The following is a 19,264-nucleotide window of genomic DNA, read 5'->3' on the forward strand; positions in this document are numbered from 1 at the left end:
TGTTTTGCAGGCTGTTTCCTCTCTTTACTGAGCATCACTCAAATTTAACTACTCCTTGGAAACAATTATCAAACTATGAACACTACTAATTCCCCCCATTCCCATAAAAAAAATATATATATATATATGTTCTGAAAGTTAGAATGCTAGACAAAGCTGGGCGTGAGCTCCTGCCTACAATCCTAGCACTTTGGGAGGCTAAGGTGGTAGGATCACTTGAGGCCAGGAATTTGAGACCAGGCTGGGCAATATAGTGAGACTTTCTCTCTAAAAACTAAAAATAAACAAAAAAGCCAGACATGGTGGCACATTCCTGTGGTCCCAGCTCCTTGGGAGGCTGAGGCAGGAGGATCACTTTAGCCCAGGAGTTTGAGGCCGCGGTGAGCTATGATCACACCACTGCACTCTAGCCTGAGTTACAGAGTGAGACCCTGACTCAGGGGGAAAAAAAAAAAGAATGTTCATCAAATGCAAGAGCTCTGGTTCCAGATTCTGATTCTGCAATAAAAATCAGGTGACTTTGGTACTTCACTATGAAGTTTTACTTCTTATTTTATACTACCAATCAAGTAAGAATACGCTCTCTATACACTAGGCTATTGTGATGCTGAGCAGCCGAGAGACATCTCTTCCTTTTCAGAGATGAAGCTTACCAAGTAGGTAATTAGTCTGCCTGGTTAGCTGTGGCTTCAATGTAATTACAGTCTGCTATGTAGATTCTATCTTAATTCCTCCTTCACCATCCTCCTGTCCCCTATATTTCCTATGAGTTTGGTCCTCATTGGCCTTTCACTAGCTGGTGAAGTTAGAAATACTGTATTCCAACAGTCCAATGCTTTTCCAATTGGAAACAACTGGTAATAACTAATATGTGTTTGTAGAGTAGAACCCATCCCCCAAAAACGAGACATGTCAGCTTGCTATTTTTCCAATTCATCCACGTAAACTGACAGCAAGGAATGAGAGGGAGAATAGGGTCTTGGAGGGAAAATAATAGAGAGACAGGAAATGCTCCAGTTATCCTGCTTCTCCACGCAGGATAGGGCATAGAGGGCTAAGTAGAGGAAAAAGTGTTTCTGGTGTACAAACATCTGGGTGTATAGGATCGATCTAATTGTTCCAGTCTTCTACATCCTTACTGATTTTCTACTTATTCTATCCACTACTCAGAGGCAGTGAAACCTCCAATAGTAATAGATTTGTCTATTTCTCCTTTCAGTTCTATCAGATTATGCTTCACCCATTTTGAAGTTCTGTTATTAGGTGTGTACATATTTCGGTTGTTAAGCCTTCTTGATGAACTGACCCTTTTATCATTAAGAAATGTCTCTATTACTGATAATATTCCGTGTTCTGAAATCTAATTTGTATAATGCTAATAAGTCACTTTTTCTTTTGATTCATGTTTGCAGGGTATATTTTTTCTGCCCTTTAACTTTTGTAAACCTATGTCTTTACATTTAAAATGGTTTCTTGGCCAGGCGCAGTGGCTCACGTCTGTAATCCCGGCATTTTGGGAGGCCAAGGAGTGGGTCACCTGTGGTCAGGAGTTCAAGACCAGCCTGGCCAATGTGGTGAAAACCCATTTCTACTAAAAATAGAAAAATTAGCTGGGTGTGGTGGCAGGTGCCTGTAATCCCAGCTACTCGGGAGGCTGGGGCAGGAGAATCGCTTGAAGCTGGGAGGCTGAGGTTGCAGTGAGCCAAGATCACGCCACTGTACTCCAGCCTGGGTGACAAGAGCAAAACTCCATCTCAAAAATAAGTAGTAAATAAATGGTTTCTTACAGACAGCTTTTTAATCCAATCTGACAATCTCTGCCTTTCACATACATGTAATACAGATATAACATATCCATATAAACATATGTTTAACATATATACATTTTTAAAAACTGGAATATTTATTGCATGACTAATCACTGAAATTCTTAAGATTAACTGGATGACGCAACTGCTGCCCTCTTGGGTGTAGGTGTTGTTCCTTCACAGAGTCCATGCCTAAATCTGTAGTATACGATGTTTAGGTGCTTCATTCAACCAGTCGCAGTGGTATTTTAGTTTAGCCTTGGCAGTCTAGTTATACTTTCTTTTGCCCTTTGCAGGGGAGCCACATTTGCCACAGGTTGACTCCTGAAGGTGGTAGGCCTTACAGCCACAGAGGCAGCACAACTTGTGTGTTGTATCATGACACTTTCCAAACAGCGATGTTCCTTTCATCTTACTATCTTTACGGATACCTGCCAGACACCCTCACCAATGAATCCTTTTGCTGTTACACAGGGCCAAACATTCTCAAATTTCTCCCCTCAGCTCTTAACTGAGGCCAGAACTGTGCAGGCTCCTCAAAGGTCAGACTGAAGCAAGGGACACACTGCAGCTTCAGCTCCACAATTATGGGCTTGGTTCCCCAGGCATCAGTCAGCAGCTATTCTTCTGACTCAAGAGGGCCGCTGCATGCCTTTTTCCTGCCCACCAGTTCCCCTTATCTGGAAATTTGCTGGCCTCCCCAAGGAGAGCCAATCTCTGCCTTTTAATTGGATGTTTATTTACCCTATGCTGTTCAGTAAGGCAGCCACTAGCCAAATGTGACTATTGAGCACTTGAAATGTGACTAATCCAACTGGAGATGTACTATAAGTGTAAACTGCATAGCACATTTCAAAGAGAAGGTAAAATATCTCAATAGTGTTTTGACTATATGCCAAAATGACATATTCTGGATATATTGGGTTAAATAATGTTATTTTATTACATATGTTATATAATATATATTAATATATTATATATAATATATATTATATATAATATATATTAATATATTATATATATTATATATAATATATATTATATATTATATATAATATATATATATTTTTGAGACAAAGTCTCACTCTGTTGCCCAGGCTGGAGTGCAGTGGTATGATCTCAGCTCACTTTAACCTCCACCTCCCGGGTTCAAGCAATTCTTGTGCCTCAGCCTCTTGGGTAGCTGGGATTACAGGCGCCTGCCACCACACCTAGCTAATTTTTGTATTTTTAGTAGAGACGGGGTTTCAGCATGTTGGTCAGGCTGGTCTCAAATTTCTGACCTCAGGTGATCCACCTGCCTCTACCTCCCAAAGTGCTGGGATTACAGGCGTGTGCCACTGTGGCCGGTCTATATTATACATGTTTTTATATAAAAATATATTATTTATATATAACATATATTAAATATATATTTTTTATATATGTGTATATTTTTTAATTGAAACAGAGTCTTGCTCTGTCACCCAGGCTGGAGTGCAGTGGCGCAATCTTGGCTCACTGCAACCTCTGCTTCCTGGGTTCAAGTGAATCTCCTGCCTCAGCCTCCCAATTACAGGCACACACCATGATGCCGGGCTAATTTTCTGTATTTTTAGTAGAGACAGGGTTTCGCCATGTTGGCCATGCTGGTCTTGAACTCCTGACCTCAAGTGATCCACCCGCCTTGGCCTCCCAAGTGCTGGGATTATAGATGTGAGCCACTGTGCCTGGCCTTAAATAAAATATGTTAAAATTAATTTCACTTGTTTCATTTTATTTTCTCTTTTTTTTTTTTTGAGATAAAGTCTCGCTCCATTGCCCAGGCTGGAGTGCAGTGGTGTGATCTCAGTCACTGCAACCTCCGCTTCCCAGGTTCAAGCGATTCTCCTGCCTCAGCCTCCCAGGTAGCTGAGATTACAGGCATGCACCACCCTGCGTGGCTAATTTTTGTAATTTTTGTAGAGACCGGGTTTCACCATGTTGGCCAGGCTGGTCTCAAACTCCTGACCTCAAGTGATCCACCTGCCTTGGCCTCCCAAAGTGCTGGGATTACAGGCATGAGCCACTGCACTCGGCCCATTTTACTTTTTTAAAAGTAACTATTAGACAATTTAAAATATGTGGCTCACATTATATTTTTGTTGGACAATGCTGACCTAGGTAATTTACATTTAACATCAATGTGGTTGGGTTTAAATCTACCATCTTGCTCTTTTTTCTTATTTGTTCTGTTCTTTTTATCTTTTTTCTTCTTTCCAACTCTTTTGAATTTTTAAAGTTCCATTTTATCTCCATTATTGGCTTAGTAAATATATCTTGCTTTTAATTTTTATGTTTTAGTGGTTACTCTATGATTTACTATGCCTTTAACTTATCATAGTCTACCTTCATATAACATTATACCACTTTATGTAGAGTATAAGGATCTTCCAATAGTATATTTGTCCATTTTGTCTCCTTCTTTGTGCTGTGATTATATTTTACTTCTCTATGTTATAAATCCCACAGTATGTTGTTTTAGTTCTGCCTTAGTCACCTCTCTTCTAGACATATGAAAAAATGAGAGCAACTCCACTCCTCTTCATTCCTTTGTGTAGACTGACATTTCCATTTGCAATTTTTCTTCTGCCTGAAGAACACATAATATTTTTTCTGGTACAGGTCTGCTGGTGCTAAATTCTATCAGCATTTGTCTGGAAAAGTACAGCCTTATTTTTTGAAAGATATATTTGCTGGGTATAGAATTTTTATTGTTTCTTCTGCAGTACTTTAAAGATGTAGCTACACTGTCTTCTGGCCTACATCATTTCTGACAGTCATACCTATCTTTGTTCTTCTGTACTTAATGTGCCTTTTTCCTTCTGGTTGCACTTAGTATTTTTATCACCAGTTTTCAGCAACTTGATTACTATATATTTTAGCATGATGTTTCTTTTACTTGGGGGATGGAGAACTTCTCAAACTTGTCAGTTTAGTTTTCAAATTTGGAAAATCTTCCATCACTATTTCTTTAAATAAATTTCTAACACCACCTATGCCCCCACCTTTCCTTCTGGGACTCCAATTCCATGCTTAACCTGTCTGGTATAATCCCACAGCTCACTGATGCTCTTGACATCTTTCTTTGACTTTTATTGTGTGTCTCATATTCAATTTCTACTGCTATTCAAGTTTACGAATTTTTTCTTATGAAGTGTCTGATCTACTATTAATACTACCTTATGTATTTTTATTTCAGATATATTTTTCATTTCTAGAAATTCAATGTCGGTCTTGTTTAAAAATATCTTCCATTTCCCTCCTCATGATGTCCATTTTCTTCTAACTTCTTGAATATGTGGAAGATATTTATAGTAACTTTTTAAATATCCTTGTCTGCTAATTCTATTATTTTGGTCATTTCTGGGTGTTTCTTTTCTCCCTCATCATAAATTGTACTTTCCTTCCTCGTGTATTTCTGGTCATTTCTAGTTGGATGCTGGATATTGCAAATTTTATGTTGGGCCTTGTTGTTGCTGGAATTTGTTGTATTCCTTTAAATATTGTTAGGCTTTTCTCTGGGATATAGGTTATCTGGATCGGTTTCAGGCTTTTGAGGCTTGTTTTTAGGCTTTGTGATGATGGGTTCAGAGCAGCCTTTATTCTGGCCTCAGGTGATCCTCTAGGGTCAGTTTTATTTTAGGGTCAGTTTCGCCCTATTTCTGAGGCAATACCCCTCTGAGGATTCTATTCAATGCCCTGTGACTTCGGAGGTTTTTCTACTCTAACTGGTTGGAACATAAACTACTGACACCTGTGCCGGCTCTAAAACTGTGCTGATCCCTTCTTTCTGGTGGTTCTTTCCCCAGCCTCCAGGTAGTTTCTTCTCATACATGCACAAATTGGTACTCAGCCAAAGACTGGAGGGAAGCCCCTCTGCACAGGCTCTACCAGTCCCTCCTTCACAACACACACACCCCACCCTAGAAAGCTGGGGATATTATAGCATGCATCCCTTTAATTCCCTTCCCTCAGGGATCACTGCCTGATACTACCTGTTACCCAATGTCTGAAAATTGTTGCTTCATGTTTTGTCTAATTTTCTAGTTAAGTTGAAAGGGTAAATCTTGTTTCCTTTATCATGACCAGACACAAAAGTCAGTTTTATTTACTTGTATACCTAAATTATATCTATGTATTTCTAAATTTATCTGATGCCTTTTAAAACAATCCTTAGTCCCTCAAAGGAGAACCATTTGGCCATAAAGAGAAACACAAAGCCTAAAGTAGTACTCAGGACAATAAACCTAGAATCTTAAAGTTGGAAGGGATTCCAGAAGTCATCCAATTCAATCTCCAGGAATTAATGCATAGTTTCTAATAATGACACCCATTTGAAAATATTTCCTTCTGTTTCTCGACTGTTTCAATCTACTTCTACTTTTGCAACTAATTTTTCCTTTCTCTGTTTTTCTAAAGAGATAGGGTCTCAGAGTCTTGTTCTGTCACCCACCCTGGAGTGGAGTGCAGGGGCACAATCATAACTCATGGCAGCCTCGACAGCCTGGGCTCCAGCAATCCTCCCACCTCAGCTTCCCAGGGTTGGGGTTATAGGCATAAGCCACTGCTCCCAGCGTAATTTCTCCTCGCTTTAACTCCATCCTCCCTTCCTTAATTAGATATTTCTATTAATAACTAATCTCCTGACCCAGAATAGAAATTCCCATCTACAGTGTCTTGATTTTAACAGTCTTCTTGCCTCCTTTGGTATTCTTTATATGACAGCCAGTTCCCACATTCCATTTTTGAGACGTTTTATTATATTAATCCTGTCAATCATTAGTCCTTTGAAGTTGTATGGAATTTAACCAAACTCACCTATAGAGAAATCCATTTAGGAAAATTTTTTAAAATCTACCGTATGAATAGGTACCGTGGTCTACTTTTCTTTTAGGAACGGGGTATCCTAATGGCTTTCCATACATATCCCAAAAATAGGATTTCTGGGTTTTAATTTCCTTATAAACTGAATCTGATTCCTTTTACTTCCTGGCTCTTATATCCCTTTTTAACTCTGAAAGCCTACAAAGTATGGTACTTTGTTTATAAAATGGTAAGAATAATATATCAGTCACTTATTTTGGAGAAAGTTTTAATATATCTTATAAAAAAGGAAACAGAAAAAGAACAGAAATGATTATTAATGAAAATATCTACTTGAGGGAAGAAGAGAATTGAACAGAGGACAAATCCTTTGCAAAAGAAGACTGATAGTTCACAACTGAGAAACAGAATTAAGTTTTGTTTTCTTTTAAAGACACAGAGTCTCGCTCTGTCACCCAGTCTAGAGTGCAGTGGCTCGATCATAGCTCACTATAAACTAAAACTCCTCAACTCAAGCAATCCTCCTTTCTTAGCTCAAGCAATCCTCCTGCTTCAGCCTCCTGAACAGCTGGGACTACAGGCACATGCCACCATGGCTGGCTAATTTTTAATTTTTTTGTAGAGATGGGGTCTTGCTATGTTGCCCAGGCTGCTCTTGAACTCCTGGCCTCAGGTGATCCTCTCACCTTAGCCATCCAAAGCACTGGGATTATAGGCATGACCCACTGCGTCTGGCCAAAATTCAGTATTCTTCAATGAGTATCAATACTTAAGGATATCTACTAATACTCCATCAGGATGTTAGCTTCTCAAGGGCAGTAACTTTGAAAGCCTACGAAGCATGGTACTTTGAAAATGGTGCTTTTTAAGATAGCTCCCATCATTATTATGGACATGTGAATTGGCACTCACTTTCAAGGATAACATTATTCTGAACTGAGAAGAAATGCACTCCTTCTACAAAAGTTATGGCTAGATGTGGTAGGGATAAAGCAGACAAAGAATCTTTCCTTCCTCTCATCTCCTCTAAAATAATGTAATTTCCATTAACTTAGCTTGCTAAAACTCCAGCCTCTGATGGGCCCAGTGAATGGAAAATATGTCCTGATGAATGCTGTCTCTGTAAGGAATCTCACTGAGGTAAATGCCACAGTAAATCGCAAGAACTCAGCTCATATCCTACTCATTGCTGCCCTCTAGGAGGTTTTCCATGATTTACAACAAACTAAAGCCTACTATCCCTTTAGAATAACTGACCTCTCCCCACCAGCAATGGCAGGAAAAAAAATGGCAAAAGACCACAGATCAAAAATAACTTAACAGTGGATACTTAAAACTATCCTTGATTTTCATTTCCTCCTTTGATTTGGTGAACTCTTTTTTTCTATTATTTGAACCAATGTTCTAATATCTGAGCCAAAAGAAGCAAAGAGGGTTTCTTCTAAAGAAAGATAGTAACAAACCATGTCTTCCTTATTATTCTTGGTCACAGATATTATTCAGGGAGTGATGAGCTTCTGAAATTTTTATCTTATAAACCAACTAGTGGCAAAAAGAATGGGGCTGGCCCCAGAGAAAACCAGCATCCTGGACATGATACATGGCTCCTAAGTTCTATATATCTGATCCTAAGACCAGGATCCAATTTAAGATTCTGAGGTGGTAAGATATAGTAGATAAGACCCAATACTTGGGTCTTAATCTTGGCTCTGCTGTTTACTAGCTGTATAACCTTGCAAGTTTTTAAATCTTTATATGCCTTGTTTCTTTATCTGTAGAATGGAGATTATAAAACTATCATATCTACCTCCAAAGATATGATGACTATTACAAGAATAAAACATATAAAACATGAATCGTACCTAATGAGGTAAATGATCAATAGTTATTAGCAAATTATTATTTGGAAGGTCTTGATCATGCAAAAACAGGATATGGATATCTAAAATATTTAATGATTACTACACTGAGAAACTAAAAATCCTCCACAGCTGTGAAGCTTGAGTATACCCAGATTAGGCAGGGATGCTCACAGAAAGAAGGTACTTAGGAAAAGATACCCAACCCAGTTTTCCTTTGCTGTAAAAATAACCTTCTAAAATAAAACAGGTACCTACAGGTTTAGGTTTAGGAATAGATCAGTTTAAAAATTGTAGTGTAATTAACATACTTAAAAAAACTGGAGTTAGGAGGTGAAGACCGTAACTTCCCCAATACCTCAAATATTTAATAATAATATAACTTTGTCAATGTCCATTTAAAAAATATCATACATAAATGGAGGCTATTTTGGAAAGCTTATCATTCATAATGTAAGCAATCTAAAATGAGTAGAACTTAGGTAGAAAGGGAAGTAAAGCTGGATTCCTATAAAGAAATCCCAAAGTATTCCTTCATGCTGCAACATGGTCAGCTAATACTTATTTGTTCAGAAGAGATGAACTGCAGAATAAGAGCCTTAAAGAGAGTAAGAATACCAATGAGTGAATGTCTTCTTCAGTGTTCAAATCTTCAATACAAGAAAAGGTAAATTCAGTGGTTCTCAGATTCTTAAATACACCTGAGATGTTTGTTAAAAATGCCTGTCTCCACCACACTCCCTCATGGTTACAAGAATGAAGGGGCCCATGAGAGATGATTTCAATGCAGGTCATCCATGGACCACATTTTGAGAAATAGTGAGATAATGCCTTAATTTAACTGCCACTTAATGTTTGTTATTTGTATGTAAAAATAGATGCAATATTACCTCATCATTGAGCCAATTCAGATGGTTTAGAGTTTGAATATCTTTGCGTGTAATGGTCAGGCGAAATGCTTCACTGAGAACTTCATCCTGATTCCCATTACGAAATACATTCTTTATTTCTTTCTCCATTTCCTAAGAAAACAAAAGGTGTCAAGACATCAAACATGTGTGGCTTCAGAAAAACCATATTTCTCACCAAGCCCCATGTAATCCTCAGACTATATTTATCACCATTCGATTGCTTATAAATTTACTGTTAATCAGTTTACTTCTATGTAACATTTTGGTTTCTATTCCTTCCCAGTAATCCCTGATTACTTCTTTACACTTCATCTAGTCCTCCCTTCTCTTTTTCAGCACAACATTCAGATCCTTGTTTCCATATTAATTTCTAAAATCTGAAATAACCTTCTGCTATCAAATTTTCTAAGCCATGAGAAAAATCAACTATATTTTATATCTCTGGTCCAAACAACTTCCTGAGAAACAGATTTTTTCATGAAAGGTTATAGTAAGAGAGTAAAGGCAGTATCTTTTAGAAATTACTTTCTTAGAGATCTTTTTTTTTAAATATAAAATACGGAATTCAGTACAACTATAGTAAGTGTGTTATGCTCACCAGCTACCAGGTAGGTTTCAAAGAGAAGTATGGATAAAGAAACGGATTATCTAAAAATGTACACAGACCTCCACGTATTTTCTAAATTTTCTATAATGGGTTTTATTACTTAAAAAAAGAGCAAACCTCAGCTTACAATTTGGGGTCAAACTATTGTATGTGCACAGTAAGTAAAAATGCACATGACAGGAAAGACAAATGTATTAAATACTTCTCCACTGAAGTTGTTAAAAGCCACCAACAGTTCTTTCATCAATTTTTAATATTTTAAAAATAAAGCCCAGATTGGTATGTAAAATAAGTGAAAGCAGAAATATACAAGAAAACTTAAATACTACGTGTTCTACGGCTTTTTTTTTTTTTGAGATGGAGTCTTGGCCTGTCACCCAGGCTGAAGTACAGAGGAACGATCTCGGCTCACTGCAATCTCTGCCTCCTGGGTTCAAGCAATTCTCCTGTCTCAGCCTCCTGTGTAGCTGGGATTACAAGCGCCTGCCACCACGCCCAGCTGATTTTTGTATTTTGGGTAGAGATGGGGTTTCACCATGTTGGCCAGGCTGGTCTCGAACTCCTGACCTCAAGTGATCCACCTGCTTCAGCTTCCCAAAGTGATGGGATTACAGGCGTGAGCCACCGTGCTTGACCACTATTGCTTTTATGTTTGAAATTCGTCCTAGGGATTCTTTCTAAACATAATACTTGGTAGTATAGAAATTAAGTGTATATAATTTACCTCTGTAATTTCAGGAAATTCATCTTCACTATCAGTTAATTTATGACCTTTTTTTTGTGTTTCTTGGGCAACAGTAACAGGAATCTCCTTTTCAAGAGGTACACGAAGATGCAGTTCTATTGAATCATGTACTGAATGTTCCTGCTCCTGCAATCTCTGAAAGATAAAACTTCAGAATAAGCGGGATAAAGAAATCTGTGGCTGTTCCTTGACTTATGATAGGGTTATGTCCCAATAAACCTGTCATAAGTCAAGGAGCATGCTGAAATGCCTATTGCTTTCGCTTTTTTGTAAAGTCAAAAAATCATTAGTCAAACCATCACAAGTGGGGGACTATGTATATTTGTCTTATGTACAATGAGTAGTACTGACTGGACAGACCGAGAACATTTACCACATATCATAACATGCTATGCTACCATACAATCTTGGCATTACAACAGCAATTACCCAAATCTGGGTAACTTTCCAAAATAGTTTCTATTTCGATGTACTATTTATTTGCAATATTATTCCAATTTTCTTTTTTACCTGGTTTTGAAGCTGTAAGGCCAATGCTTTCTGTTCTTCAATCTGGCGCAATCTTTCTCGTGCTCGAGAATCATAAACACTAGTTCTAGAAAATGAAAAGGAATGTGACCAAATGTAGACCACTCTCAGTATCAAACATATTGTTGACGTACACTGAGTATTAAATACAGGACCCTCACAAAGAAAAGTCTAAAATCGTTACACTAACTTATCATCCTTATTTTAAGACATAGAGTGAAACCACATAATGTTACTGAAATTACTCTACTCTTTTTACGGACATTATTATTATTTTTTATAGAGATAGAGTCTCACTATGGTGCCCAGGCTGGTCTCAAACTCCTGGGCTCAAGCGACCCCCCTACCTTGGCCTCTCAAAGTGCTAGGATTACAGATGTGAGCCACCACACCTAAATTATTTTTACTGAAATTACTAAAAATATCAGTGCACTGCTAAATATGAACAGATGATTTGTTAACATTTGTAAACATATAGTTCTTTTCTTAACATGCTTTTAAGATTATAATGAAAGCGAAACTTCAGTCTGGAAATCCAAAAATGGGATTGAACCCCAAAGGAGAAACTAATACAAGATATCGCTGAAGTTTAATTCAAATACTATATTTTTGATAGATTTAAAAAAAAATGACTGAGACCAAGGGGTTTGGATAACTCAATAAAGTAAGTTCCTTAAACAAGACTAAATGCTTTCAGTGATTTTGCAAAGTCCAGAAATATGAATTATTCAATAAATTAGTTTTACAAGTGCCAAAATAGGATCATTTATTGTCCCTACTACATAATAGCTAACTCTATTTTTCCAATTTAATTTAGCTTCAACAATTGTTATAGATTTAATAAACATAAGTATAGAAATGTTCCAACTCCAACAAAATTTTGAAAACTCATCAACTTAAAAGTATAAACAGGTACTTCTTTTTTTTTTTTTTGAGACGGAGTCTTACTCTGTTGCCCAGGCTGGAGTGCAGTGGCATAATCTCGGCTCACTGCAACCTCCAACTCCCAGGTTCAAGCAATCCTCCCACCTCAGCCTCCCAAGTAGCTGGGATTACAGGCGCATGCCACCACACCCAGCCAATTTTTGTATTTTTAGTAGAGATGAGGTTTCACCATGTTGGCCAGGCTGGTGTTGAACTCCTGACTTCAGATGATCCACCCGCCTCGGCCTCCCAAAGTGCTGGGATTACAGGCGTGAGTCACCATACCCAGCCTAAACAGGTACTTCTTATTGGCAAAAAACAAAGTGATTGAGAAGGAAAAATGATACCAAAAATAACTTACAATTCTTTGATCCACAGCTCTGCCTGGAAGAAAGTAGAACTATGGGTAGGAAAAGAAAAATTTGACAAATGAGCAGGAGGCTTATGAGAAAATGAAAATATTTTCATCAATAAAAACAATAATTTAAATAGTTTATACGAATGCTTTACAAGTATGGAATAAGTAAAAGGAACCCAAATGACATAAAATAACTAACTGGGAAATAAGGAGACACAATCCTTGTGCATATATATTAGTTAAAATCATATGGATACATATTAGTTAAAAAGGTGACCCAAAGTTCAGCAATTATATTTGGCATAGCTCCCTACTTGCATGAGAGACCAACATTATGTGAAAGAGGACATCACTTCTCAAAATAATACATTAAGCTAGAACATTGCTCTTCCCAAATGATTTAGATTAAAAAATTTATTAAAAATCCCCACCCACAAAATAATCTACATCAAATGGCTAACAAGCCAATGAGCCAAAGCAGAGAATCAGCAACACAACTTCATTCCAAAGATGACAGGTCAATTCTAGGTCCATGTGGCTCTTGCTGACAACCCAAGTGATATGCTGAACAGAGCCACAGGCATGATTAATTGTCCTACAGCCTCTTGTTTTTCTCAAACTTTCTTATCTCCAAACTTCTAACTAGGCAGAATCTATCACAGAAACAAAAAGAAAAAGAGTGAACACTTTTCCAAAGAAAACTTTTAAATATAGACAATAAGTAAACAGCATCAAATTGGGAGTTAAGAGACCTGGATCAGAGGCCAGGCATGGTGGCTCATTCCTGTAATCCTAGTGCTTTAGGAGGCTGAGGTGGGAGGATCGCTTGAGCCAAGAGTTCAAGACCAGACTGGGCAACACAGGGAGACTCTGTCTCTTAAACAAAAAAACAAAATCCTCTGCAACTAGAATAGTGCTTGGCACATAGTAGGCATTTAGTTTTCTTTTTTTGACTCTTACTCTGTTGCCCAGGCTGGAGTACAGTGGCACAATCTCGGCTCAATGCAACCTCCACCTCTCGGGTTCAAGAGATTCTCTGGCTTCAGCCTCCTGAGTAGCTGGGATTACAGGCACCTGTCACCACACCCGGCTAATTTTTTTTTTTTTTTAAGTAGAGACGAGGTTTCGCCATGTTGGCCAGGCTGGTCTCGAACTCACGACCTCAGGTGATCCATCCACCTTGGCCTTCCCAAAGTGCTAGGATTACAGGCATGAGCCACCATGCCCAGCCATTTAGGATTTCTTGAATGAACAAGTAATGTAGGGGCCAGCAGTTTTCTTCAATGGATCAAGGTATCCACTGGCTCAGGAAAACAAAATGCAGGGAAAATCTGCTTTTCCAAAGAGATGCATTATTTCTCATATAATTGAGGCATATAGTAATAATAACTACAACTGTTTTTGAGCACAAACTTAGTGCTCTACATGTAAAACTCTGCTCTAGATGTTTTATGTACTAGTTAAGCCTAATGAAAATGCCCATATTATTTAAACCTCAACATAATATAAAAAAAAGAATTATTACTCATACTGTACAGAAATGCAAAAGGAGGTTCAAAAAGATTATTTATCTTGAAAAGCCAGGATTAGAAGTGTTATCTGTCCAATTCCAAAGACTATGTTCTTTCGACTGTGCCTTTCAATAGATCAAAGCATTAAAAAAAAAGCCGGGGGGAAATGAGTACTTGGGCTACTCAAGAGAGCGCTTCAGCCGACCTAGGAAATTCATTTATTTAACAAAGATTTATTTACTAAGCACCCATCATATGCCAAGCACCAAGACCAGCAATGGGTGACAGGTACAAAGGTATTAGTAACAAACAAAGTAGAAGGATGGAAGGAAAAACTAATGTTATTTGGCGAAGTCAAAGAAATCTTCTGGGAAAAAAAAATAACACCTGGGTGAGATTTTGAAAAGCAAAATTAAGACCAGGCATGGTGGTTCATGCCTGTAATCCCAGCACTTTGGGAGGCCAAGGTGGGTGGAACACTGGAGGTCAGGACTTCAAAACCAGCTCGGCCAACATGGTGAAACCCAATCTCTACTAAAAACACAAAAATTAGTTGGGTGTGATAGCATGTGTCTGTAATCCCAGCTACCCTGGAGGGTAAGGCACGAGAATTGCTCGAACCCGGGAGGCAGAGGTTGCAGTGAGCAGAGACTGTGCCACTGCACTCCAGCCTGGGTGATAGAGCAAGACTCTGTCACGAAAGAAAGAAAAGAAAGAAAAGAAAAGAAAAGAAAAGAAAAGAAAAGAAAAGAAAAGAAAGAAGAAAGAAAGAAAAGAAAGCAAAATAAGAGCTTATCAAGTAGACAGAGAGACAAAGGGACATCCAGACAGAATGAACAGAAAGTATAACGGCAAAGAGGTATGACACAGCATAGCATATTCTGGGAAATAAAAGCAGATCTTCATTACTGGAACTTAACTGGGAGGCAGTAGTGGAGAATTAAGAGTAGAGAGCCAATAAACCAAGCACCAGCAGAGTAGGCTCCAACTTTGACAAAGAGCATCACTCAAACAGCCTTACCCTACAGACCCTTTCTCCTGCCAATTCATTCTTTAGTCATCACTAGGAGAAATCCTCAGTAAAGGAAAGGCAGTTTTAGTAAAGAACCATTAAGGTGGCCGGGCGCAGTGGCTCAAGCCTGTAATCCCAGCACTTAGGGAGGCTGAGACGGGCAGATCACGAGGTCAGGAGTTTGAGACCATCCTGGCTAACACGGTGAAACCCCGTCTCTACTAAAAAATACAAAAAGCTAGCCGGGCGAGGTGGCGGGCACCTGTAGTCCCAGCTACTCGGGAGGTTGAGGCAGGAGAATGGCGTAAACCCAGGAGGTGGAGCTTGCAGTGAGCTGAGATCCGGCCACTGCACTCCAGCCCTGGCGACAGAGCGAGACTCCGTCTCAAAAAAAAAAAAAAAGAACCATTAAGGAACTGAGATCAACTCTTTACCTGAGAGATCAACTTCTTCCCAAGAAAGTTGCACACATCTTGTGGCATTTCACATGAAGCACTTATAAAAATAACTGTTTTATTTGAAAGTTAATCTTCACAATTAAGTGTAAGGTATCAATACTGGCATTTTATTGATAAAGAAACTGAGGTTCAGAAGAGTAACTTGTCCAAAGCTACATGGAGCCTTTTCCAACCCAAGATCAGAAGGCAGATCTGACTCCAAAAAAAGATGTAAGAAATAGAGAATCCAAACTATGAAGTCTCCCCCAAAGACTTAACAAATAGAGAATTTTAAGAAATATTTAAAGCTTAGAACATATGGGGGAGCTGCAAAGAAGTAGGGGAACTGTGATGAGAAAGAATATTTCATTACCCTTAATCTTCTCAATAGAAAACTGATGTTATTCTCACCCTAGCAATTGAATTCCCAAAGCCATATATGGCAAAGGCACACCAATCATAGTAACCTACTGGATTACAGAGCAAGAAGTATTTGATACCTCCAGATAAGTAAAGTTTCATGCAGAAGTTCACATGTGAATTGAGACCTGAAAGATAACACACTACTGACAGACAAAGTTGAGGTATGGAGGACATTCCAGGCAAAAAGAACACCGAATGTGAAGGCAAGAAATGCTTACTGTATTTATAAACTGAAAATAGTCCAGCTTATAAAAATACATAAAACAGTCCCATATTTCCATATGGCTCCCTCTTACCTCCATCATGTCTCTGCTCAAGTCACTTGATCAGAGTCTTTCCATGACCACCCTATACAAATAGTATCTTCCCAATCCTACTCTATGTATTACCCTGCTTCAATTTTCTTCATAGCACTTATCACTTCAAGGCATATACGTTTGTTTATTTGTTCACTATCTGTCCTTCATCCTTCCCCTCAAGTAGAATGCAAGCTTCTTGAGAATAGGGACTTCACATTGTTCACTATTATCCTCAATATTTATACTAGTACCTGGCACACAGTAGGCTCTCGGTAAATACTTGTTAAAGTGAGAAAGTGAGGCTTGTGAAAGAAGTGCTTTGTAAGTGCATAGTAAGGAGCCTGAGCTTTATTTGATGTCTAATAAACCACCCTTGAAGGAGGTAAACAAATAATCATTAAACCCTTTTAATGAATGATCAGACACAAATTCTGAAAGATCACTCTGATTGCAGCATGGAAGATGGACTAAAGAACAAAGTAGACCAGGTGCAGTGGCTCACACCTATGATCCCAGCACTTTGGAAGGCCAAGTCAGAAGGATCGCTTGAGGCTAGGAGTGCAAAAGCAGCCTGGTCAACATAGCGAGATCCCATCTCTACAAAAGAAAAATTTAAAAATTAGCCAAGTAAGGTGGCATGCATCTGTGGTCCCACCTACTGGGGAGGCTGAGGCAGGAGAATCGCTTGAGCCCAGGAGTTCAAGGCTGCAGTGAGCCATGATTGTGCCACACTGAACTCCTGCCTAGGTGACAGAGCAAGACCCTGTCTCAAAACAAAAACAAAAACAAAAACAAATGAAAAAAGAGCAAGGCAGAAGAATTGTTTCAAGAACATGGTATGGTGGAAGACGGAATGAAGAACAAAATAGAGGCTGAAGGAAGAACAATTACAAAGCCACTGAAATAATTCGAGTAATATGTGACAGAGATCTGAATTGAGGTAGTTTTACATTGTGTAACTTTTAGTGAAAAAGTTGTGATTAAAGAAAGGGAAAACAATATGTTAAGAACAAACTTTTAGGCCAGGCATAGTGGCTCACACCTGTAATCCCAGAACTTTGGAAGGCCGAGGTGGGTGGATCACTTGAGGTCAGGAGTTCCAGACCAGCCTGGCCAACATAGCAAAACCCCATCTCTACTAAAAATACAAAAATTAGCTGGGCGTGGTGGCAGGCGCCTGTAATCCTAGCTACTTGGGAGGCTGAGGCAGAAGAATCGCTTGAACGAGGGAGGTGGAGGTTGCAGTGAACCAAGATTGCGCCACTATACTCCAGCCTGGGTGACAGAGCGAGACTCCGTCTCAAAAAAATTAATTAATTAATTAATTAATTAATAAAGAACAAACTTTTTCCAAAGTTTACCTGGGAGTTAGAGTCTGGGAATCTTTCACTTTCAGTAAAATCACGGAGTCTGATCCTAAATAAAGAAACACAAGAGCATTTCATTAGTAATAAAACTCCACAAAGTTATACTTTCTAGATATCTTAGTTTAAGTTTCCATACTTTGCTGTATTTTATTTCCACAAAAATAACATAAGAACAAAGGTTCAGATGGGAGAGAAAGAGAGGTAAGTCCATTGTCACTGAGAACAGAAATAGGTCTTTGTGAAGAACTTGCTTCACAAATAAGAAAGTCCCTGGGAAATACAAGCATATTTGCCCTTCAGTATCTACTCCTAGGCTGCACTTGCTCCCTGTGTTTCCTGTCTGTTTCAGGAGAACAAGAAAATGGCAGGATTCCTTAAAAGTCTTCATGGTAGTCCTCCATCTGCAATTTTGGTTTCTACGGTTTCAGTTACTCATAGTTAATCATGGTACAAATATATTAAATGGAAAATTTCAGAAATAATTAGTAAATTTTAAATTGCATGCCATTCCAAGTAATGTGATAAAAATCTCTATCCAGCTCTATTTCAGGCATGAAATCATCCCTTTGTCCAGCATATCCACATTGTATGCACCACCTGTCATTCAGTTGTCACCTTAGTCATCAGATTGACTGTCTCAGTATAGCAGTGCTTGTGTTCAGTAACCCTTACTTAATAACGTCCCCAAAAGGCAAAAGTAGTGATGCTGGCAATTCAGGTATGCCAAAGAGAAGGTGTAAAAAGTGCTTCCCCAGCCTGGCCAACATGGTAAAACCCCGTCTCTGCTAAGAATACAAAAATTAGCTGGGCATGATGGCTCACACCTGTAATCCCAGCTACTCAAGAGATTGAGGCAGGAGTAGCACTTGAACCCTGGAGATGGAGGTTGCAATGAACCAAGGTGGTCCCACTGTACTCCAGCCTGGGCAACAGAGTGACACTCAGTCTCAAAAAAAAAAAAAAAACTACTTCCTTTAAGTGAAAGGGTGAAAGTTCTTGATTTAATAAAAGTAACATTTTCATTATAGTATATTGTTATAATTTTTCTATTATTAGTTATTATTGTTGATCTCTTACTGCACCTAATTTATAATCATAAGTATGTATGTATAGGAAAAAACATGATGTGTATAGGGAATAGTATATATAGTATACTCTCCATGGTTTCAAGCATCCACTGGCTGGGGGCTGGTCTTGGAACATATCCCCCCACCCCACAGATAAGTGGGAACTACTGTAGTTCATGATCTACAATGAGACTGAATTAGGTGAAAGGAGGAAAGGGGTGGAGGAAAGGAAGAGGGAAGGAAACTGGAAGGAGGAGGGAAGGGGGACAGGGAAGGAAATATCACCCCAGGAGGTGTCTAAAAAGTACAAATTTTATCATTCTACTATGTATTTTCTCTGTTGAATACTACTCAAAGGCAGGAATCATGTTCTTCTGAAGTGCTATGATTAGATCCTCAGAGTATTTATTAAATGGTACAAGGAAAGTAATTAAACAGTGCAATGTGGTATATTTGTTTCAATTTAGTTGTATAATATCTGCAACACAATGTATGTTTCTGAGGTTAAAGGAGTTTGGTTTTTTTAGCTTTTTTTTTTTTTCCTTTACAGTTCTCAGTACATC

At 38.5% G+C, this 19,264-nt stretch overlaps 1 protein-coding gene across 5 annotated transcripts in view; it reads right to left on the reverse strand.

Moving 5' to 3' along the window:
• SENP1 (SUMO specific peptidase 1) overlaps positions 1-19,264 on the reverse strand; it is a 65,821-nt gene that overhangs the window by 12,822 nt on the left and 33,735 nt on the right. For all 5 annotated transcript variants that reach the window (XM_023231210.2, XM_023231214.2, XM_023231212.2 and 2 more), the window contains 5 exons: positions 17,629-17,683; positions 12,589-12,627; positions 11,286-11,370; positions 10,755-10,910; positions 9,403-9,534 (listed from right to left, as the gene is read on the reverse strand). In XM_023231210.2, coding sequence (XP_023086978.1) covers positions 9,403-9,534; positions 10,755-10,910; positions 11,286-11,370; positions 12,589-12,627; positions 17,629-17,683 — 467 coding nt within the window. The remainder of the gene's footprint in view (positions 1-9,402; positions 9,535-10,754; positions 10,911-11,285; positions 11,371-12,588; positions 12,628-17,628; positions 17,684-19,264) is intronic.

The sequence above is a fragment of the Piliocolobus tephrosceles genome, chromosome 10 (assembly GCF_002776525.5).
Source record: "Piliocolobus tephrosceles isolate RC106 chromosome 10, ASM277652v3, whole genome shotgun sequence".
NCBI classification, from domain to species: Eukaryota; Metazoa; Chordata; class Mammalia; order Primates; family Cercopithecidae; genus Piliocolobus; species Piliocolobus tephrosceles.